This window comes from Tursiops truncatus, chromosome 11 (genome assembly GCF_011762595.2).
Source record: "Tursiops truncatus isolate mTurTru1 chromosome 11, mTurTru1.mat.Y, whole genome shotgun sequence".
Lineage (NCBI taxonomy): Eukaryota > Metazoa > Chordata > Mammalia > Artiodactyla > Delphinidae > Tursiops > Tursiops truncatus.
The window spans coordinates 72,418,357-72,443,710 of record NC_047044.1 but is presented as its reverse complement, the minus strand read 5'-3'; the positions used below and the strand labels follow the sequence as shown (position 1 = coordinate 72,443,710).

Here is a 25,354-nt window from a genome sequence, read left to right as displayed (position 1 = left end):
TTATTCACAATTCACAAGTTCTAGCTAGACTTTCCCCTCACCTTGTAACATCCCTAAATGCTAAAAAGCTTTGACTAGCTTCCCAAATTCCTGTACATGCTTCCTTCTCACTTTTCTAACCTCACTGTCCACCACTGCCCCTAAATATACTCTACTTTTCAATCCAACTGAATTTAGTTTCCAAACCCACTTCTACCTCCAAGTCTCTGCTTATACTGTTCTCTAATCTTGGCTGCCCATTCTTACCTGTCAAATCCAAACAATACTGTAAGGTTCATCCTAAATGCCTCCTTATCAAAGCCTTCCTTATTTTTCACAATTTAGCATAATCTCTCCCTTTTCTGAAACCTCGAAACTCTTTGTCTATAACTCTTCAAATCGTTTACAGTTAATTTCTAGTTGCCTGCAATTTCACCAAAGGGGTTAAGAGTGCAGGTCTGGAGATGAGTAGACCTAGGTTTCTAATCCTGGCTCTTTCACTTACTAGTTAAGTTTATCTGGGAAAATTATTTAATTTCTTGAATCTTCAGCTTCTTCATCTGTAAAATTAGGATGCAACATGTATTTCATTGGGTTTATTGTGAGAATTAAATGAGATAAAATTTGCATAGTCTCTGACATAGAGTAAGTGCTCAAGAAATGGTGGTTGCTACCCATCTTATTCTCTTTACCACACTGTACATTGTAATGGCCTTTTGTAGATTTTTATATAGCCTGCATTACTAAGCTCAGTGCTTTGTATGTATTAGATGCTCAATTACCAAAAGGAGATGTATTCCCTCACCATTCTATTCATCTAACATCAACACAAGTTTTACTTTCTTCCCAACTATGCAATGATTTTATATTTTATGTAATTCAGGAGTTGAATGAGATTATCTCTCAGATTCTTATGTGTCTTAAGCAGTTTGACATTTTTAAAAACATGTTAAAATGTAATCATTAAAAAAAAATATGTTAAATATCCACATGGCACAACTACTAGCACCTTTTGATCCAGTGAAGAGAAGATCATCAGTAGAATCCACACAGAGCACAGCTTTTGTATGCCCTTCAGCTATGTGAATACACTGAAGTGGAGAAGCTCTGATTCCTTTCAAAGCTGGAAATGGGTTGATTATGCCCCTGAGGTGGGGGAAAAAAATAAGATTTACTTTAGTAGCTATATCATGAAACTACTTTTTATTTTTTTCTTTGGCTTTAAGAAGTCTTTCTAAATAATTAGCATTGTAATAAAATCCAGATTGCTCCCTTGTCTCTTTTTTAAGCAAAAGGACAGAGACAAAGCGTGAAATTATAATAGTAGTGTTGGAGTGCATCAACTAATTAGGCATCAGCTAGCAGGTGCATTCTGCAAAGAGCAAAGTCATGATAAATTGGATTTTCTTATTAACAATTTCATCTCTTCAAAATTTAATGAAGTAATATTGGGAGCTCTTCAAATATAGTGAATTATGAAAAATGAGAAAGCATAAATGATGGATAACTGGAAGGTGTGACTATCAGCCTGGAATGAGACTCTATGTCAAAAAAGACATTCTAAAGAAAGTATAATACATACCACCTAAAATACTAAGGAAGCAAATTTCAAACAAATTTGAATAAATACAAGAATGACTGCATAGCCTGAAATTCTAAAGGGAGAATGACTCAAAAATAACAAAAACTTTTAAAACTCTAACAATCTCAAAGACGATTTTTAAAAAAGAGTAAGATTTTAAAAGAATAGTGATGCTCTTTAGGGAGATTTCTCATAATTTTAATATTTCTGGAATTTCTGCTTTATGCCACTGGACTATGAACTATGAAAATATAAAATTTATCAAAACACTGTCCCTATCCCAAAGGAGGTTAAGACAGGATCTGAACTGAAATAATTGTATTGGGAAGACTAAAAATGAGAGTGAATTAAGAAATGATAAATATATAAGTTGGATGTATCTTTTCTCAGAGCAGGAAGAAAAATTATGTTGAAATATGTCCATTATATAAGACAGATGGCATAATGTTAGGACAGATTCAGCAATAAAACAAAGCTGTCTGTTTCCATCTTCCTGATGAAGGAGAACAACCTTTAAGATGCGAGGGACAGAAATAATTAAGAAGAAATGTAAGCCCAAGATACATTAGATCTGACAATGAAGAGTTATTCAGTGAGTTCAAGTATTTCTGTTTTTAAATCATTAGATCACAGGGTTGTGAAAGTATATACCATTGCAGAGGCAAAATCATTGTTGGTATACTAAGAGGATCAATAAAGGGGATAAAACATGTAGACCCAATTTTCCAGAAAGGAGAAAAAAAAGTGGATTTCAGAAATTACAGATGAGTAAAACTTCTTGTTGAGTCTCAAAGAGGAAAATATTAAACAAATAATTACAAACACTTAAATGCTCATCAGTAAGAGATAACATCTCACAGGGGAAGGTCCTTGTAGAATTAATAGGCAGGAAATTAGGGGAATGTCATATTCACAATATATGTTGATTCCAATAAAGTCCATACAAAAAGCTTTTCAAATGATATCCCTATGGACATGGTGGGTAAGTATGAAGCTGTTGCAGTAAGGTAGTTCCATCAATGGCTGAAGAGTCACCCCTAAAGAGTCAATGTTCCTCTCAGTCTGGAAAAAGGCCTTCAATATCTAGTCAGTCTTTCCCCAGAACTCAAGACAGATATGGCATGTTTATTAAATTGATATATTAAAGAGCTGCATTGTCTAGAAAAATTACCCCAAAAAATCCATTTAAGTATGTACTTAGCACTAAAATATTCATTGGATAAAATTTAAACATAAAATTTAAGTTGAAGATAGAACAGAACGCTCCAAGTAGGAAAGGAGCTTAATTAGATTTTAAAAGCTAAAGAAATTTGTTTATTGAATACAAGATCAATGGATCAACAATTTATGATTCTTCTACCAACACTTTCAATGACATGTGCAACAGAAGTAAGTATTTCAGGAGAAAGAAAGCAATAGAGCTACTATATTCTGCCAAGGCCACATCTGGAATGAGGCTGAGTTCCAGTTGCCACATTTTAAAAACAGCTTTGAAAAATCAGAGATTTTCCAAAACAGTGGAAGCAGAAAGAAGGATCTGCAGACTATATCATATTAGGAACAGATGAATCTAAAACTACTGAGCTGATAAGAGAACCTTCATCGGAGAGAGCATACAAAAGCACAGTTAAATAGCTGAATATTTAAAGAGCTGGCACATACACACAAAAAAGGTATACTGGATTAAATCTAGCATAGCTCAAGAGGGCTGATGACAGACCAATGAATAAAAACTTAAAGGAGGTAAATTAGGCTTAGGATTTAAAAAAAAAAACTTTATTTTTGGGATTTAGTTATAATGATTTCAAAAAGTGAAGGGAGTTCCCCATTACCAGAAATAAGACCAGGAATTGTTACCACCTGGGTGTATAATTACAAAATCCAAAGTATTATTTGCATTCACACATCAATTTGAGATTCTTGAAATTAATGCTCAGTAACTTGTTGGCAATGTAAGAACTTAACCAGATTAAAACTGAAATGGTAGCAAAACCTCCTCAAAAGTCTAAAACTGTCATTTTGAAATCCTATCACTATTATGTGGGGTTTATAGCTATGAACTGAAGCCATCAAATTATAACTATTGCTTCAAATGTTGAAAAGTTATGATCTAATGCATAGTCAATTGCTGCTCTTCTAAAACATTAAATATATATGTATGTATATTCTAACAACCTGATTATAAAGAAAAGAATTAATGTTAATAACCTAAGAGCTGTTTTGATCTGCATTTAATGACACAAATCATCCTAAGAAAAAAGCTAAACAGTACCCTTGGTTATTTAGCACTTGGTTATTTAGCACTATGTCTCCAAAAGAGTTCCTTCCTTCAGATTACTATCTTTATCCTAAGAATCTATTAATGTTTCCTGATGATATAATGTGCAACACAATTCTGTCATGTCAAAGGTTGTAATATTACAAAAGTGAATATTTGCCTCCAGTAACTTATGTATGGCATAGCCCTAGAGACCAGGATGTCTCTTTTTCATTCTTATGTGTTTTATTTATTCAGATTTCTGAAGAAAAATGATTTCAACATTAAATATAGCATCATATTTATTAGATACTGAAAGATACTCTCAAATATTCAGAATGTTAGAGTTAATATTTTATAGAGATTACCTTATACAAAAGGTAACAGAAAAAGTACAGAAATTGGAAACATAAACCCATGGTATTTCTTTCTCTATTAAAATTAATCTATCCACATTCTGAAGTATATAAATCAACTTTAAAATAGTTTAAGTTAAGTTTAAATATTGCAAACTTATACAACAGATCTGATGTGAAGGGAAAAAATGCTTATTTCTGATCCATGCAAAACCAGTAAAGTCTTGTAATACTGTGAATAAGATTAATTTCCTCTCCCTTCCCCTGCCTACCTTCTGGAGGATCTACTGATGATCAGGAAAATGGCCATAAAACATGGGAAAGAAGTGCAAAGAGAGAGGAGACAAACTGATTAGTGGGAAGAGGAAATGAAAGGAAAAAAGAGAAATTAGGGGTCCAAAAAACCCATAAACATGAAAAAAATGCCACATTGTTATTTGAAAAACAGCATCTACCAGTTAAAACAATTTATTATGTTTTTAAAATTCTTTTACTTTCTGTATCTTTCTATATTTTAGGTACCATAGCATCCTTTTTTCCCCTAGTATACCTTTTTTTAAAATCACAAATCCTGCCATAAACTTTTTATTTAAAATCGATAAATCAACATGAAAAAATACCTTATTCACTTCCCATGCCTTGAGGTGGAAAAACCCATTGAGGAGCAAACCTTTACATTAATTTTCAAGAACTTAATTTCTTTAAAGAAAAGTTTTAGGTTATAGACAGAGTACAAATAGCACAAATTTTAATGCTATCATATAAAAAAGTTTACCACTACTTTGAAAGGTATGATCACAAAAATATATTAAAATTAATGTTTAAAAACATCAGTGCATTTATATGGTTTACAAGTTATGAATGCAACAAAAATGAGATTTGTTTAAAGTTTCTAGGAAGGCATTTTAGAACATCAATGAAATGCCAGAACGTAGGAAAGAGAGAAAGTACCTGTGTACCTCCGACAGAGAGGAATCACTTTCATCAGACCTACAGTGAAAGAGTTAGAATTATGAGGGAAAAGAATACAGATGTCAACAGGTAAAGACACTGAGATTGAACTGATTCAACAGTATGAATAACAGAAATACAGCAAACATTTCCTTTACAGTGCCCTGCTTTTCTATTTGCACTGGATATCAGCAAATTCAGTGACAGCTAAATTAGTTAAAATTTTGTGCTTATGTTTTCTACCAAGATTTGGGGGGGAAAAACTTTCTATTACTGATCCACAGAACCCATCTATCCTCACTTTCTAAAATGTAGGCCCTGAAGAGGAAAAACATCAAGCAAGTGAAATACATCACTTCAAGACTCTATTTAATTTGACTAGTACTAGAAAAAATTTTCAGTTTCAGTAGTCATTAATGAACTTTATTCCTCTTGATAATTACTTTAGATTTAGACTCTCATGTGGAAGTTGCACAAATACATTATATGTTTGCATGGAAAGCAAATCATTCAAAATTTAATAACCTTTGTGTTGTTTTTTTTTTTTTTTTGCGGTACGCGGGCCTCTCACCGCCACAGCCTCTCCCATTGCGGAGCACAGGCTCCGGATGCACAGGCTCAGCGGTCGTGGCTCACGGGCCCAGCCGCTCTGCGGCATGTGGGATCTTCCCAGACCGGGGCACGAACCCGTGTTCCCTGCATCGGCAGGTGGACTCTCAACCACTGCGCCACCAGGGAAGCCCCAACCTGTGATTTTAATTCATCTCAAAAACATGGAGTTCTTCTGATTAGGCAGTCCCTCAGTAATAGTTGGGAGGTTTTACTGGGATTTTAAATACAGGTGAGCCACTCCTGTCAGCCTTAACCGGAAACCTCCAGGACTGACAATAAGTCTGGTTATCGTGAAAATCTATTTAGCTTGTATTATTATACAATATCCTTGGGAAGAATGAGGATAGAGTGAGTGCTGGCATATTATGTAATCAGAAACAATGTGTGGGACCTACTTCTAGCTGGTGAAATATGCTAGACTCAAAAAGGAGCCCAAAGAAAGTCATTAAAAAGGTAGGTGAGTTTTTTGAAAGTGTAGTCAGTTATTCCAAGTTTTAGTTTATAGAGACTACAACAGAGTCAAATGATTGGTAGGTAGCTCATAAACTATTTCAGTAAAAAGAATGGAACTATAATTAGATTGTCAAGATTATCAAAAGACCAAGAGAAAAATTTTATGACTGCGAATGCAAGGGAGACAAAATTTAGTAATTCTTCATCATTGCTAGTGAAAATGGACTTCCTAAAGACATTCTTAATGTTCTTCTACTCTTTCTCAGTTAAATGAGAGGTATGATTTAACAATGTTCAAGAGTCTTTTTTAAAATATATTTAAAAAAAATACCTATCTAGATCATTTGAAAGGACATGTCATCTGATTAAACTATATTAAAACCTAATTTTAATATAGTTTAATCTAACTGATTAAACTATATTAAAATCTAATCAAAAATGTTATCCATAAATTAAGTAGATTAAAGAATCTTTCAAAATGATGGTGTGTCTCTCTAAGTCTATAGAACCATTTAGCATGATCCAAACATGCCAGACAGATCTTAAACAATACCCTGTAAATTTCAGAAATCGTTGATATATACAGGGAGATTATAGCATAGAAAACAAAGAACTGGTGTGGGATACTGAATATCAAGTACATATACTATCCAAAATGTTATCATTCAAAATCAAAGCAGACAAGTCAGTTAATAAACACCTTATGGCAACACTGTTAGTATGAAATTCTTGCAAGAGAGATTCTGGCTCAGTGTGGGAATATTTTTTCACTTCAAATTTAATGAAAATTATATTTTCCATACCCCTCCAATTTCTCTTCCCCAACAACCCACCCTGAGTTCTACCCCCTCCACCCATAAAGGTACTCTTCTATCCCAAGAATACAATTACTCAAGTTTTGTGGTGGATTTGTAGAACAACCAAATGATAACAACATGTTACACATATGGCAATGCTTTTGTAAGCTGTTATATCCACCAAAGGTAAAATAATTTGCCTCTTTTCAATGCAGGCTGTCTGGATTAGAGGCTTTTATAGGCTCAATGAAGCTGAAAAATCCCAAGAAATTTAACTTCAAGTGGTCTCAAAGATTTTTCAATTCCAATTTACTTGTAGCAGAAAAGGTAAGACAAGTGCTCAGTATAGCAATGCAAATCTATAGCAGGGAATAATGTTCAGCAGGAAAATTAATTTCTCTAATTTTGTCTATATGGTTCATTTCCCATTGGAAAAACACATGAAATATGGCAAGAGTTCACAAGTCAGACTCCATCTCCCACACAGAGAGAAGGCTAAATGTTTTCTACAGACTGTATTGAAAGGTTCAGAATATTATAATGAATAATTGGGGCTCTTTTACATAATGACTTACTTATCCTGCTGAACTGATGTGTTTCCCTGAGAAACAGTAAGACGATTAAAAACATTCAATTCATTACGGGGCCGGCTTGGTGGGGAAGAAGGAGGTGAAAGACTAGCCTCTGAGGTTCCAGAATCTGAGCTACAAGAAAAAAAGAACATTAAATAGGTGGCTTTAATTGGCTTTGATTTGTTAGAAATGTTGTAAGAAACATGTTTTTTTATAAAAGCTTTTCATTATACAATTCCTTCCTTGCTTCCTTTCTTCCTCTGTTCCTTTTTTATAAGATAAAATGCACTCTGAACAATTTAATTAAAAATTTTTTCCACTGATATTGGCTCGGTGCTTTGTGACAGCCTGGAGGGGTGGGATAGGGAGGGTGGGAGGGAGGGAGACGCAAGAGGGAAGACATATGGGAACATATGTATAACTGATTCACTTTGTTATAAAGCAGAAACTAACACACCATTGTAAAGCAATTATACCCCAATAAAGATGTTAAAAAAAAAAAAATTTTTTTTTCCACTGAATCTTGTTACATTGGCCACAAGATGGCACTAAAGAAAAAGTTCTGTCTGCTAAAATCTAAAGTCAGTATAAATAAAGCAAGCCAAATTTAAAATTATACAATTTTAGAGTTGAGAGCAAGTTGTTCACTTTACAGATGAGGAGACAGACCCTGAGAGTTTAAGAGGAATTTGCCTATTCAATTGATTCATTCATTTATTTTTAAATTACTTATTTGCTCCATCCCCTATCTCCTACTTATTCTTAAGACATTCGATTCAGTAGAAACAGGTAAATTACATCTTTAAATACAGGAAACAAGGATGATTAGAAGAGCAACCTCCATGACATTCACGTCAGCTAAACCAGTGGTCAAAGTAGAGAGTGTGCATGGTGGTACAAGGGAGGAGGATGGTATAAGATCATCCACTTGGGTACAGAAAATATATGAAAACTTCTTTCATAATTATTTTTATGTTAAAGAAATTGTCTTTACCAATACTTAAATATAGATTAGCATTGATATTCCTACTCAAGAGCATGTCAGAGATCTACCTGCTATATGCAGCTCCTTAGGAGACCTGAGGGAGATCTCAGTGTGCCACAGGGTAGAAAGGTAACAGTGGCTCTAACCCATTTATAACTTTCTGTGTGTTGTGGTGTTGCAATTTACAAATGTCCACGTAAGTGGACCATCAGATTATATTGTGTACTATTAAGTAAACTAACCCTCACAAAACACACAAATAGCTTTTAAACTATTTCAACAAAAAAAACAATTAAGGATAATACCAATTTAAACATAAAAGAACAGCAAGAAAATGGCACAAGTCACACATCTTCTAACACTAGATTTTTGTTAACCATTTTAAAGAGGTGAAATCAATGTCAGCTTTATCAGATGACAGTCAAAATTAATTTCAAAACTTTCTAGAAGACTATCTGTAGTTTTAATAAACTTCTCCTGAAAGGTATATTAACTCCAAAATGATATGCACAAATAATTGAAAAATAAATCAGACTATATGAATGGGGACAAGTGCTCAAATTTATTTACAAGTATGTGTTAACAAGAAAGTTAGACTACTTATACAAGCCAACAGCACACTTGATTGTCTTGATTAGTAAAATCAGTCACAATCCCAGAGTCAGTCTGAATATGGAAAATAATTTCACTATTGTGCTTTAGCATCTAAGTGCATCAGACATTTTATACAATCTAGTAGATAAAAAGCATGGGTAACTTACTGTTTTTGTTCCTTGGCCTTTGATTTTTCCCCTTTCTCATATGCCTTTCTCCTTGTTACAGGGGAAGGCTCTGGTAACTTTTTTTCTGATACAGATGACTGTCTGGAACTAAGAGAGAGAAAGGTTCTATAATCATCTAATTTTAAATATATACGTATAACTTTGGCAGATACTCAACCTAAATATTTAATAGATTAATAACTGGAACTTGAGAAAGATTATTTGGAAATAAGAAATAGAACTAGGACAGGAAAATATCACATGAGTTATTTTAATTAATGGGAGCTTGATAACTACATATTTAATTTTTAAATTGGCAATTTTGTCAAATACATACATGCTCATTATCTTTGAATGTAAACATCAATGTTATACTGCCAAATAGCTAAAATAATTTTTAAATTTTAAACATGAAGTGTTTAAGTTTGATTAGAATTGCTTCAGTTGAAGAAAAATTGTCTTTATAGTCTTGCAAGAACAAAAATATTAGAATATCAGAATATGAGAAACAATGAGACTTAATGAATTAATACTTACACAGTCACAAAAGAATACTACAGGTAATCACAAAAAACTACAATCATTTTACTTAACTAGTATTTAAGTATTAGTTAGCTATATCTATTTTAGTACTAAAAATATTTTTGTTTTATTATAGACTTTAAATGTTCAATAGTGGCTATGTAATTAATAATGTAAGACTATGATTGTTGTGTACAGTGGTAATGAATTTTAATTGAAAAAACTGAATTTTTTGCTATCCTTGACTAGCTTTATTAATAAGGAAAAAAACCACTAAGGAATTAGCAAGCAGGATCCCCAGAATGGGCTTACAGTGATTCCTATTTGAAAGTGAAAACTAAATATAATTAAACTTCACGTGCCTGATTTTTCTAATTAGAGGAAATCACATTTTAGAAGTTCTGCATCATTTAAATCATAAGGCCCACTTGAGTAAATTCTTTTACTTTATGCAATGGAAGTCATGTAGTAATGGGATATAAGAGTTACTGCACCAAGCACATGACCAACTTTTAAATTTGTACAGAATTACACAAACATCTTAATTTATGAAAACTTAGATAATAAGTCATGTGAAGAGACAGTGTCTAAAAGACATTTCTACAACCTGTCATGAATGATACATTTTTAAAATGAAAAACAAAAGGGCAAAAGGAAGGTATTACCTGAATTCTGGATTCCAGGTCATAGATTTAGTCTTGAAGTTCCAAAAGTCTCTATTCATCTGATAGACTAAATGCTGAACACATAGGAGTCTCTAAAATCTGTTCTCAGTTCTATATCACTACCTTCACCAAAAGCAATTCTTCCACTGTTATCTTACCAAAAAAGCACTGAAGCCATAAGCTATACTGGTTAGCAATCTCTAAGAGCAAATCTAATAGTTAATTACATAAGTCACCTCAAGCACATGCAAGATAGTTCTGTCATTAAAATTAATTTTGGAACTAAAGGTAGCAGATGGGCTTACTGAATGGAAGACAGTGAAAATATCTTTATAAGATGAAGAAAGTTATGGGAAACAGATGTTCAAATTAGGGTGGGGAGTATGACATACAGAGTCATATAGTATGAACCATTTTTTGGGCAATATTTCCCAATGCAATGATGTGTTCATTCAATAGATCATCTGCTAGATCACACGTGAGAGTTAGTTTGGAAAAAAGCCATTAAAAATCTTTACCAGTGAATGACTGATGTAATTTTAATATAACTAACAAAACACACACACACATACACACACACACACACACACACACACAGGCCTGTGTAGGGAAATCTTTGTTCTCAAGATAATAATGAAAAATTTTTAAATAAGATTTGTTTTGAATGGAATGTTTTTTGTTAAGATTATCATAGAGAGGAGAGGTAATATTTCCTCCTTCAAATCTTTAATAATACAATATTTATACTTTGTGTGTACACTCCCAGACGTGCAATGTGCTTCAAGGCAAAGAATTAGGAAAATTCAAAATGTATTATTTGTAACTGACATTTGTATTTTTCTTTAAAAGTGTCAGCAAAGGTTTACTATCTTGACCAGGCTCTTAGAACTAGGATATAATGTAATTTAGAGTAAATTTAAGAATCTTTAAAGCTTCTGTTTTATATAATGGTTTTATAGGTATAACTTTAATCTAGTTTAGGTGTTTCTAAATAGATTTTTTCTGTAATTCACAACTCAGCCTTTATAAAAATTATAATCTTTAAGAAAGACCCTAAAACTTAGAAATAAGACAAAGTAATTCAACAAAGAACATCTCATTTAAATTATTTTGAATGTCCAAAAATTAGGAGACACAACACCTAACAGAAATTACTTTGAAAACTAGAGATCTTATTTACATAAATTTTAAAAAATAGAAATAAGAAATTAGCAACATGCATTTTTTTTTTAAAAAAGAAAGCCAAAAGAAAGGAAGTTAGTGTAGCTGGGCCAGACTTACATGCTGCCTATCTTAGAAGGGAAGCCAGATGGGGGAGGGAGCTCTTTTTCCCTAGCAGAAGTACTTGTCTCTGTATTCATTCCAATCTCTTGCCCTTCTGCAACAGGTGTAAGAGGGCCAGGCAAGGAGGCATCTCCTGTACTAGTGTCTGAAGCTAGTTCACTGCTATCTGCATACAGCAATTCCATTTGAGTGGTGGTTCTCCTTCGGGCCTAGTCAGAGAATGGAAGGAAAAACAATCATGTGCAAATTTTCGCAGGGAAGATGACTAGGCGATATTTAATATTCATTTGAAATAGGTAAAACATTTAGCATGTCTTTTCCTAGCAAGTGTGTCAAACATAACATGTAAGATAGTGACAAGCCAGAGCTACAGCCAGATAAGACCTTTAGAGGTCGTAATAATAGCCAACATTTCTGTTGGATGCCAGAAATTGTTATAAATACTTTACTATATTAGTATATACTATCATTATCCCAATTCACAAATGAGAGAACTGAGGCACAGAGAAGCTAAAAGTCCAAAGTCACACAGCTAGTAAGTGGCAAAGCCAGATTCAAAACCAGGCAATCTGCCTCCAATATTATTGTGCTATACTGCCATTCATCGCCAGCTCCCTCAACATATCATTTAAAAAAAAAAAAAGAAAGAAAGAAAGAAGAAAGAAATTAAACCAAAAGATAGTTGCAGGGACATTCAACTAAATTCTGATGTTTCCCAGGCTTAGATGATTTATTTAATATAAATTTTAATTTCATTTTACTATCAATTTTTACATCTGTTTCTCCTTTTTTATGACCCTGCCCCCTGACGCTTTAACTGGGTGTTTAATCTGCCTGCTGGATATCTACCACCAGTCCATACCAGCTTTTGTCAGCATGGTGAGGCAGGTGAAGGTTATTTTCCTAGAATCTAAATTTACCATAAGCATTCCCTTCCATACTCCTGAAAAACCAATGGGACTACCTTGTTGTTAACGCTTAGAGTTGGCTGCTATCGCTAATGTATTAACAGATAATCAAGGTGTTTACCAGATTAGAAACCTCTAAAGGGCAGACAACCTGTTTTATTCAACTTTGTATCCCCTGCATTTAACATAGTGCTGGTAAATATCTATTTAAAATATATACTCAACTTCACTTTTTCAATGAGTGAAAAATAAATAATATGAGAACCTTTTAGGCATCTTTGCAGTTCAAAAGGAGTGGTAGATAATACCTGAAAACTTTTGGAAAGAGAAAGCCCTGCAGGTCAACCTTTTACCCTGTCAGTTCTCCCTACTGCAAATTGAGTCATTTTCTTGGGAATTCCGAACCACGGTGGGTTTTATTAGGAGATGACCTTTAGGCTACCACTTCACATTTCTCTCTGGCTTTCACAAGGCCTGAAAGACCAAGTTACCTTAGGAGATTCTCTCCTCCACTTAAGACTGGATCCAAACTATACTCAAATGCTTTCTTTGAGTTTGGGTAACTTCTACTTAGTCACTTAGAATAATAAGACACAAACCACATGTCACCAAGCCAGTACCTCAAGGACCATACATAAAGACTGGAGATGTTTTTCAGTTGGCTAGCCCAGTATTTTAAAGATAAGGAAATTCTCCATTAAAATCCATATTTAAAGCTTCTCTTTAAAAAGTTGAGGATCTGGTAGCCTTAGGCCCATATTCCATCATGGCAAAAATAAGCAGTAGTTGAGTGGTGGCTATTTGCTTTAGATGCAGCATGTCCACTTCAGGTAATCATAATAATCCCTATTAATTACCTTATATTCAGCCAAATTACTCATTTATATTACCTGGCTAACCACTGTGGGCCTTAAATCCATCCTGTCCATTAGCACAGTACTATTTTGAGTCCTGATTTCATCCATTCATTCAACAAATATTTACTAAGCACTACAAGAATTCTTTGTTTTCAAACATCTTAAGATAGTTAGTTAATTCATCTAGTACCAATGTTACCAACACTCAATCTGAAATAGACCATGTGTTTCTTACACATCTAACAGGATGTATCCTTTATTTTTTTAAGCTTCACAAATATACATTATAGCATCAATTTTCAATACAAAATGATGATTAAGAGTTGGCCTATTCAAACCACCTCAAGACACAGTTAAACAAAATAAATAAGGAATACTTGAGGACATACTAGAATGTTAAAATTTCAAAAATCTCCTGTCAATCTAAATTATTTTTAAGGATTGTTTTCCATAATCATATCTTATCTAGTAGAAAAAGTACAAGAATACAGTAAATCACAAGTTTCACAAAGGAGCAATTTTTCAATATAAATTTTTTTCAAGGGGGAATATGATAAAGAACTAAATTTCTTACACATGAAATCTTTGGTAAAAGCATGCCTACTTGCTGACCTATTAAGAGTCAAACCTGAGGCCTATGTGATTAATAGTGACAATAAAAAACAGCAGAAAAAATGTTTACCTGGTATTTTCAATTCTCCTTACCTTGTTTTTAGGTTTCACTTCACCACAAAGCTTCATAAGGTCTGAAGAGAGTGAGCTATGTGCAAATAAGTAATTAACCACATGATTAAAAGGGAACTTATAGAAAACTGTATGTCCTCTAATGAGTACAAGTATGGAAAAAAATTTATATGCCTACAGAAAACACAGAAAGACAATATTTAAAATCAAAATAAACTAATTAAAATAGTCCATTTTCCTTCCTTAAATATCCCAGTATTTTTATTTTAAAGTTTTTGATGGTTAAACATTACTTAGTTGGGCTTCCATATTACTGTTTCTAGTTCTCTTCCCTTAGCCATAAAATCCAAAATTATTTGTTTTATGGTAATTCTTTGATGCACAGGATAAAATTATTAAAAATATTACAGAAATAAGTCAAATCTATTAAGTTTCTAAAGCCTCTCTTACCTTCCTTCTGATCCTGGGCTGTTTAAAGGTACATCCTCATCAGTGCTGTCCTCTACATTTTCTAAAAAAATGTCCAAAATGTAAGTATCATCCACATGTCACAATTTGAATGATGACTGTAATCCCTATGCTATAATAAGCAACAGCCCAAGTTCTCTCAATATGGGCACTTTGGTTTTAGTAACTGAATCAAATTAGAAATGTAAAAAAATATTTCTAAGAAACTCCTTTGATTATATGCCCTAGGATGAGAAAAATATGTTCAAAATAGGAAAGCTATGAGTTGAATGATAAAACAGAACAGCATTCACAGGATGGAAATGAGATCATGTATTTATCAGAGTATGTAGAATTATTTATATATTTTTCAGAGTATGTATTTATCCCACACCATCCATTTATCCCATGTATGAAAAACCACTGAGTAAAACACAAGATTAAAGTAAATGCTGCATGCGCTCCCTTTAATGTACTGAGCCAACTTCAAAAACTACATAGGTATAAACATAGTTGTACTTTATCAGTATTCCAACTTATATATTTTCCTTTATTTTTATTTTTGTTTTCAAGTAGAGAGAGAGCATGTGTGTGTGTCAAGGTATTCAGGAGTTACATACCAGCATGCAGCTCATTCACATGTACATAAAGGACTAAAACTATGGGTTTCCATGCAACAGTTTTGTAGATAAATACAAACAAACCACTGCTATTTCAGAACAACTGTAGCACACTAATAAAAAGAGAGGAAAAAGCAAACATATAAAACTAGTAGGAAGTCAGTAAATAAAACAGCCACTGAAAGTAAATTATTTAAAATGTCAGTGAGCCCCTAACACAGGTGCAAGTTTTCAAAACTTATACATTTTATTATAAAGCCATTCCACAAAACTAAAGGCAATACTATCAACAATTATACGTTGGGGACTTCGCTCGTGGTCCAGTGGTAAAACATCCACTTCCAATGCAGGGGATGTGGGTTCGATCCCTGGTCAGGCAACTAAGATCCCACATGCCGCAGGGCAACTAAGCCCTTGCGCCACAACTACCAAGCTCGCACGCCTCAACAAGAGAGCCCGCCTGCCACAAACTATAGAGCTCATGTGCTCTGGAACCCATGCACCACAACTACAGAGCCCACGTGCCCTAGAGTCCGTGTGCCACAACTAGAGAGAAAAAACCCACACACCACAACTAGAAAAGCCCAGGCACCGCAACTAGAGAGAAGCCTGAGCAGACCGTGCACTGTAATGAAAAGATCACTTGTGCCTCAATAAGATCCTGTGTGCCGCAACTAAGACCCGATGCAGGCAAAAAATTAAGGAAAATAAATAAATAGAATATTTAAAAATAATTATATATATGTCAGTGAAAAATATACAGTATTCATCCCCCTTTAACTTTTACATTTATATCATACAGGTGGATTATGCTCATAAGTCAACTAATTCCTTTCTCAGATGCTCCCATTCTTCCTCACTGTTTAGCAGACACTTCGATAGAAATTCAGTAATACTTGATAGCATTATCTAAAATGGAGCCCATCTAGGACCCACACAAAGGGAGTTTACTTTCCGAAATGAGCAAAATGGTGGTCTTGAAGGCAATGTGTATCTCAAAGCCCACGCTTGCAGGCTGGAGGATGTGCTTCAAAGAAAGGATAATTGAGTGCTAAGGTGACTGAATTAGTCAATAACATAGAAAATGTAAAGAAATGACAAATCTAGTCTTTATTTTTCCATGTATAAAAGCAGGCTAAGATTGACTAGTAATTTTCTTGTAGGGAGTGATGAAACAAGTTAGTATATTAAACATCATATGAGTGCTCAGTAAAAGCTACTTAGCTCTTGCATATGCATATATGCCTTATTTAGAGATAATTACAGTTTGACATAACCAACCCAGCCAGAGGATACAACCCTCCACCCAGACATTCACCAAAATAGACACCTCTTCAGGACTGAGCTTTGTCTGTAGCACTACAGCCATCGGGGCAGCAGGACATGCCATCACCTCACTGCTCTACTCTCAACTCTAAGAACATAATTCCAGCCCAACACCAGCTTCTCTTCTCATCACTGAGCATTAAAGCTAAAAGCAGAGACGTAAAACTGCAAAATGCTTTAAAGTTCATACATATCGGTACACAGCTGCATAATCTCACATCACTAGAAGTTAACCAAACAGTTACTATTAAAGTCTTTTTTAAAGTTTATATAGGTATATAGATATGTATATATGTATGTATATGTGTGTGTGTCTGTATATATATATATATATGTATATATACATATATATATATATGTAGTGTATGGAAAAGAGTTAACATAGCAGCCCAGAGACTACTATCCTTAGAAAGGCCTCCTTGCAAGGTTGGATTTTGTCTGTCATCTGAAACTTGGCTCTCAGAGTATCCCTAGTCATCAGTTAACTAGTGAGGGAAGTTCATTATACCTAGAACATTTGTGCAAACAATATGGCTTATGCTGAGAACTCCTGCTTTCCTTCTGGAGTCTAAAATTCTCGTATATACTAGACAAAGCGTGCCTATGTGACTAGTTCCCAGTAAAAACCTCAGGTGCTGAGTGTCTAATGGACTTCCTTGGGTGTACACTATGCACACATGTTGTTGCATTTTCATTCCGGGGGAAAAGTGCATTCTGTGTGTTTCCTGGGAGGGAGAGAGCATAAGGCAGCCTGGACATGGATTCCTCCTGACTCCATCTGAGTCTTTTTCCTTTACAATCTTGTTGTGTATCCTTCCTACATTGCTCTCATGAATCTTTGCCATGAATACAACTATATGCTGAGCCCCCTGAGTCTTCTAGCAAATCCCCAAACATAGGAGAAGATCTTAGGAACACCAACATAGGTAGGGAAAAAAGAAGGGGAAAATAAAGATGTTCTTCAAAGGCTACAACAATACAAGCCTATTAGCATGGAGTACTGGCCCTTGCTCCCCCTCTAGCCTTATATTCATCATCCTACACCACATACTTGTTGCTCCAGAGCACCAACCTGCTTGAAGTCCTCATTCATACAATATTTTGGCTAAATGTCCAACTTTTAACTTACTCCCTGCTCAGAGTGACTCTTCTGCCCAGCCCCTTTCCACCTTGTCTCTTGCCTGGCTAAATCTTTTTCTTCATTTATGTTTCAGCTCAAATTTCACCCCCTCCAGAAGGCCTCCATCAACTCCTCCATTCTTGCTGGGTAGCCCCATTCTGTGTTCCCATAATTCCCTGTACATATCTCAATCTCTGCCCTGTCTGCAATGTATCATAATCTGTTCATGGTCTGTCACCCTCAGCAAGGTATCAAGTCCATGAGGGCAAGACTCTGTGTCTTATTTATCTTTGAATCCCAGCACCCAGCCCAAAGTTGAGATAAATTGAAACTAAATAAATATTTTTTAAAGCAATGAATATGACCATCTAGTTTCTGTGTATTTAACTTCCATGTTTTTCTCCTTCCGTGCTTTTCTTCTAAGCACCTCTGGTCTAGATTATGGCCTTAGGGAAAATTTATGCCATGAGTCACAGGTTATATCAGCTGAATGTGTTTCCCCTCTCTGTTTTTGACCCTGCTTTAAGCTACAGATAATTAAAAGTTGCTTGAAAGCTGTGAAAAAGTAACAATGCACATCAAATAGCAGTTTAATATTTTCTGCACAAAAGGACATCAAAGAGGGCATTGCATTTTTCTTCCAAGTTAAAAGAGATAATGGACTTAAATAAGAATTTACTTATTACTATAAATTGAGCCACTAAGATGAAGAAGAACAAAGAAAAGTCAGAGGAAGAGGAGGGGGAGAAGGATAAGAGGAAGAAGGAGGAAGAGGAAGAGGAAAAGAAACATGCTTAATAACACATGGAATGGCAAAAATTCTGGTTATAATTCAGAAATTTGGGCAGCCTAACATGGTTCCTTAATATAACCAATCCTTTTTCTACCTGTCTTTGTTATAGCTTGAGCAGGATAAAAGTTGTAGCCTGTCCATATCTGTATTATGGAATTGATCTCAAGGAAATACTATTTTGAGATTTAACACACAGGGTAAACGTCTAAAAAAATCAAACAGGGCTTCCCTGGTGGCTCAGTGGTTGAGAGTCCGCCTGCCAATGCAGGGGACACGGGTTTGTGCCCCGGTCTGGGAAGATCCCACATGCCGCGAACAGGCTAGGCCCGTGAGCCATGACCGCTGAGCCTGCGCGTCCGGAGCCTGTGCTCCACAACGGGAAAGGCCACAACAGTGAGAGGCCCGCGTACCGGGAAAAAAAAAAAGAACCAAATAGTTCATGTATTTTATTTGCATCGTTTAAAATAAATTCAGATTCATAGGTTATGTTTATTTTAATAACCCAGAGAGGAAATTACATTTAATCTTTCAGTTACATTCCTCTCCATCAAGTATTAGAAAATTTTGACAGCTGCGTGATTAGAAAAAAGTTAAGATCAGATTTTGAAATAATTTGAAATAAAAACTGGTCCAAAATAATCATTCACGAAAATTGCAAGTAATAAAATTACACTGATGCTTCTGATCCTTCATGTATATAACCACTAGGAGGAGTATAGATACTACTCATGAGTGGGTGTAGTTCACATGAATGTTGTACTGGCAAGGGAAAATGTCAAAAATCTCAATACTCAGTGATATCTAAAGCTCTAACTTGAAAATATTATAATTATAAATAATGTTTTAATCTGTTCATTAAAATCCTTTGGATAGTTTTATTCAAGTTACAATATTAAAATATACGTGGCTTAATTTTATAAAACTTAAGATCAACTGAGCATCTAGCAAATATAAACCAAAAACAAATATATATAAAAGATAAATAACACAGAAAGTTATTTATGAGGGTAAAACAACAGATTCAAGTTAACAGATAGATTTAAAAATTAAAAAGGAATATATGTTCCATTTTTTACTACAAGAAAGAGGGGCTTATGAAACTGGAACCAAATCTGGAGTTCAAATAATAAAATAGAAAAATAAACATACTTCTTTAAACATCTAAGAACTTAAAAATCAGGAAATGTGTAAGAAAGACAAAAGACTTAGTATGTTTGTGGTCACAGATACATTTCATAAAAGATCATGCAAAAACCAGCTCGCTGCCAATAAAAATTTTTAAATAAGATGTACCACAATTAGTGTACATGAACAATTAGTAATTCATGCAGCTGTAGGGTACACAGAAAGCTAAACATACTTACCTAATGGTATGCTATCTAGATCTGTGTAAATAACAGCAAAAAGGAAACAAAAAGCAATACTCCAATCAAAACAAATCCAATGTTAAGAACTCTCATATAAAACAAGATTATGTATCATTTATAAGATATGTAGAATAGATGCCATAGCAAACACTTATAAATTTATTTTTTAAGGCAGTTAGATATGTAAAGTAATGAAACTTGGTTAATACTTTAAATAATTTAAACAACCAATTCAGAAGCATGGTTGATCTTATTTATTCATAAAAACTAATTACTTAATAATGCTAAGGAAGCCTTTTTAAGTTGCTAATCATTTCTTGCAATGACAATAATTACATCCCCCAAAATTTATACATGCAAATTAAAGCAGGAATAATTATCAAAAGCATAAGTAAATATAGCATCTATTCAGTCAAGCTATAGGGAAAAAAGGTAGAGTATAGCATACTCAAAGAGCAAAGTTACCATGCAATTTATTTAACTAAAATTTAATCCAAATTACCTTGTAAAGCATGACCTAGTAAAGCATCTAGCTCAGGATTTAATTCTGCTTTCTCTTTCAACATATGAAATAAGAGCTGGTTTTGTGTAGCACTGGTTATTTCAGTTTGTTTAAGCCGACCTTCAAGTACTTTAATTTGAGCCTCTTTCTGGGCAGCCTGAAGACCCTATAACAACAACCCCCCCAAAAAAAATTTATCTTAGATCATACAAAACAGAATCTACCACACAAAGATCTGTATCAAATAGCAAATGCATATGATGTATGGACTTTGACATTAAATAGATCTCGATTCATCCCAGCTTCTGCACTTGCAAGCTCGTTGACCCTAAGCAAGTTACCTTATCTTCCCGATTCTCAGTTTCCAAATATTCAAATGATATGAATGATTCTTACTTCCTTCCACGTTGTGAGGATTAAGTGAGAGAACAAACCATTAAAGGTCTAGCACAGTCTCAACGTGGGAAAAAAGGTGAGTCAGAAATTATCACCTTTAATATTTAGGCAGAAGTTTCTGAAGACAAGGAGAGTGCAACTGTATTTTTTCCTTTCTGATTTTTTTTGAGCACCCTAAGAGATTTTTCTTTTAACTTTTCCTTTGTTAAAGTGAAAAAGAAATTATTCTTTAAGTTGTTTACCTGTTCTAATACACAAGCACAAAGATGAGAAGCTAATGGAATTGATGTAAATACTGCTGAGTTTTCTTAACTCTAAGGAAAAGAATCTTCCTCCTTATTACAAAGGAAAGGGTCAATAGAGAAAGATAAGCAAAATTGCAATGAATTAACCAAAGCTTAGGTTTTCAATAATAGTGTAGTTAGAACTTACCTTATTGATGCCCATTGACAGGAAGTGATCTAGCAGGTATCTGGCTTCTGTAAGTGTACAAGCATTAATGACTGCAGTGACATCCAACGTTTCTCCTTCTTCCTACATCAAACCAACATATGATGTATCATTACCTTGACCTGAATGTATTTAACAGAAGACAAAGCCATTGTTTCATGCATTTATTTGATATCATTGGATTAGCTAATGTGACTCCACAGAAAAGTATAAAATATGATCCCTACTCCAAGAAACATATGGTCTAGTTTAAAAGACATTTGAGCAGTTAAGAACTCAAGGTTGATTAATACATTATATATGCCTTGTGTAAACAATAATAATATCACAAAATAGGCACAGAAATGGAAAGCAGGCAGGGAGTGGTATACATGCAAAACCTAAGAATCACATTAAACCATAGACAGAAAATACCTTCATATAAAAATTCAAAGTGTTTTTAATGACAAAAAATACAAAAATACTTCTTATTAAGTCATTAAACACCTTTTTAGTTACAAACCTTTGCTTCTTCCATCTGCATGATGTTGGCTTGACAATCAGAAATACTGTCATTGATATAATCTATATTAGCAGTTAATGACTCCATCTCCTCATTGATGGTAACCACATTTTTATCTCCCTCTCCATTTTCCTTGACTATCTTTTCCCTTCTTTTTGAAAGCTTCTCTCGTCTTTTTGTGAGTTCTTCCCTTTGCTATTGAGAAAACAGATTTGATTTTAAGAAATTATTTTCATCTAGGACCTTGAGAACATTATGCCAAATGAAATGAGTTAACAGAAGGGCAAATACTGCAGGATTCCACTTATATGAGGCAACTAAAATAGTCACACTCATAGAAGCAGTAAATAGAATGGTGGCTACCAAGGGCTGGGGGGAGGAGGAAATGGGGATCTGCTGTTCAGTGGATATAAAGTTTCAGTTATGCAAGAGGAATAAGTTATAGAACTCTTCTTTACAACATTGTGCTTATAGCTAACAACACTGTGCTGTACATTTAAAAATGTGTTAAGAGAGTAGCTCTCATGGTATCTGATCTTACCACAATTAAAAAAAAGAAATGGAGATAGCCTCAACCGCCAGAGGGCAGACAGCAGAAGCAAGAAGAACTACAATCCTGTAGCCTGTGGAACAAAAATCACATTCACAGAAAGATAGAGAAGATGAAAAGCAGAGGGCTATGTACCAGATGAAGGAACAAGATAAAACCACAGAAAAACAACTAAATGAAGTGGAGATAGGCAACCTTCCACAAAAAGAATTCAGAATACTGATAGTGAAGATGATGCAGGACCTCTGAAAAAGAATGGAGGCAAAGATTGAGAAGATGCAAGAAATGTTTAACAAAGACCTAGAAGAATTAAAGAAGAAACAAACAGAAATGAACAATACAATAACTGAAATGAAAACTACACTAGAAGGAATGAATAGCAGAATAACTGAAGCAGAAGAACAGATAATTGACCTGGAAGACAGAATGGTGGAATTCACTGCTGAGGAACAGAATAAAGAAAAAAGAATGAAAAGAAATGAAGACAGCCTAACAGACCTCTGGGACAACATTAAACGCAAGAACATTCGCATTATAGGGATCCCAGAAGAAGAAGAGAGAGTGAAAGGACCCGAGAAAATATTTGAAGAGATTATAGTCGAAAACTTCCCTAACATGGGAAAGTAAATAGCTACCCAAGTCCAGGTGCACAGAGAGTCCCATACAGGATAAACCCAAGGAGAAACACGCCGAGACACATAGTAATCAAATTGGCAAAAATTAGGCAAAGGAAAAGTATTGAAAGGCAGCAAGGGAAAACCAACAAATAACATACAAGGGAACTCCCATAAGGTTAACAGCTGATTTCTCAGCAGAAACTACAAGCGAGAAGGGGGTGGCATGATATACTTAAAGTGATGAAAGGGAAGAACCTACAACCAAGATTACTCTACCACAAGGATCTCATTCAGATTCGATGGAGAAATCAAAAGCTTTACAGACAAGCAAAAGCTAAGAGAATTCAGCACCACAAAACCAGCTCTACCACAAATGAAAAAGGAACTTCTCTAAGTGGGAAAGACAAGACAAGAAAAGGACCTACAAAAACAAACCCAAAACAATTAAGAAAATGGGAATAGGAACATACATATCGATAATTACCTTAAACGTGAATGGATTAAATGCTCCAACCAAAAGACACAGCCTTGCTGAATGGATACAAAAACAAGACCTATATGTATGCTGTCTACAAGAGACCCACTTCAGATCTAGGGACACATACAGACTGAAAGTGAGGGGATGGAAAAAGATATTCCAAGCAAATGGAAATAAAAAGAAAGTTGGAGTAGCAATATTCTTAACAGATAAAATAGACTTTAAAATAAAGAATGTTACAAGAGACAAGGAAGGACACTACATAATGATCAAGGGATCAATCCAAGAAGAAGATATAACAATTATAAATATATATGCACCCAACATAGGAGCACCAGAATATAGAAGGTAACTGCTAACAGCTATAAAAGAGGAAATCGACAGTAATAGTGGGGGACTTTAACACCTCGCTTCCACCAATGGACAGATCATCCAAAATGAAAACAAATAAGGAAACAGAAGCTTTAAATTACACAATAGACCAGACAGATTTAATTGATATTTATAGGACATTCCATACAAAAACAGCAGATTACATTTCTTCTCAAGTGCGCACAGAACATTCTCCAGGATTGATCACATCTTGGGTCACAAATCAAGCCTCAGTAAATTTAAGAAAATTGAAATCATATCAAGCATCTTTTCTGACCACAACACTATAAGACTAGAAATGAATTATAGGGAAAAAAAAGTAAAAAACACAAACACATGGAGGCTAAACAATACATTACTAAATAACCAAGAGATCACTGAAGAAATCAAAGAGGAAATCAAAAAATACCTAGAGACAAATGACAATGAACACACAACAATCCAAAACCGATGGGATGCAGCAAAAGCAGTTCTAAGAGGGAAGTTTATAGCTATAGAAAGCCTACATCAAGAAACAAGAAAAATCTCAAGTAAGCAATCTAACCTTACACATAAAGGAACTAGAGCAAAAAGAACAAACAAAACACAAAGTTAGCAGAAGGAAAGAAATCATAAAGATCAGAGCAGAAATCAATGAAATAGAAACAAAGAAAACAATAGCAAAGATCAATAAAACTAAAAGCTGGTTCTTTGGAAAAAACAAAATTGATAAACCATTAGCCAGACTCATCAAGAAAAAGAGGGAGAGGACTCAAATCAATAAAATTAGAAATGAAAAAGGAGAAGTTACAACAGACACCGCAGAAATACAAAGCATCATAAGAGACTACTACAAGCAACTCTATGCCAATAAAATGGACAACCTGAAAGAAATGGACAAATTCTTAGAAAGGTATAACCTTCCAAGACTGAACCAGGAAGAAATAGAAAATATGAACAAACCAATCACAACTAATGAAATTGAAACTGTGATTAAAAACCTTCCAACAGACAAAAGTCCAGGATCAGATGGCTTCACAGGTGAATTCTACCAAACATTTAGAGAAGAGCCAACACCCATCCTTCTCAAACTCTTCCAAAAAATTGCAGAGGAAGGAACAGTCCCAAACTCATTCTATGAGGCCACCATCACCCTATCAAAACCAAACAAAGATACTACAAAAAAAGAAAATTACAGACCAATATCACTGATGAATATAGATGCAAAAATCCTCAAGAAAATACTTGCAAACAGAATCCAACAACACATTAAAAGGATCATACACCATGATCAAGTGGGATTTATCCCAGGGATGCAAGGATTCTTCAATATACGCAAATCAATCAATGTGATACACCATATTAACAAATTGAAGAAGAAAAACCATATGATCATCTCAATAGATGCAGAAAAAAGCTTTTGACAAAATTCAACACCCATTTATGATAAAAACTCTCCAGAAAGTGGGCATAGAGGGAGTCTATCTCAACATAATAAAGGCCATATACGAGAAACCAACAGCAAATATCATTCTCAATGGTGAAAAACTGAAAGCATTTCCTCTAAGGTCAGGAACAAGACAAGGATGTCCACTCTCACCACTATTATT

The 25,354-nt window shown here is 34.4% G+C and overlaps 1 protein-coding gene across 10 annotated transcripts in view; it reads right to left on the bottom strand.

Moving 5' to 3' along the window:
* KIF21A (kinesin family member 21A) overlaps positions 1-25,354 on the bottom strand; it is a 157,676-nt gene that overhangs the window by 13,669 nt on the left and 118,653 nt on the right. For 3 of the 10 annotated variants that reach the window (XM_073788838.1, XM_073788832.1, XM_019934623.3), the window contains 12 exons: positions 21,749-21,943; positions 21,229-21,330; positions 20,401-20,566; positions 19,896-19,916; positions 14,676-14,736; positions 14,247-14,301; positions 11,774-11,985; positions 9,306-9,413; positions 7,563-7,691; positions 5,126-5,164; positions 4,447-4,461; positions 989-1,125 (listed from right to left, as the gene is read on the bottom strand). In XM_073788838.1, the coding sequence (XP_073644939.1) occupies positions 989-1,125; positions 4,447-4,461; positions 5,126-5,164; positions 7,563-7,691; positions 9,306-9,413; positions 11,774-11,985; positions 14,247-14,301; positions 14,676-14,736; positions 19,896-19,916; positions 20,401-20,566; positions 21,229-21,330; positions 21,749-21,943 (1,240 nt within the window). The remainder of the gene's footprint in view (positions 1-988; positions 1,126-4,446; positions 4,462-5,125; positions 5,165-7,562; positions 7,692-9,305; positions 9,414-11,773; positions 11,986-14,246; positions 14,302-14,675; positions 14,737-19,895; positions 19,917-20,400; positions 20,567-21,228; positions 21,331-21,748; positions 21,944-25,354) is intronic. The other 7 variants (XM_073788834.1, XM_019934626.3, XM_073788836.1 and 4 more) reach the window with 5 other exon arrangements.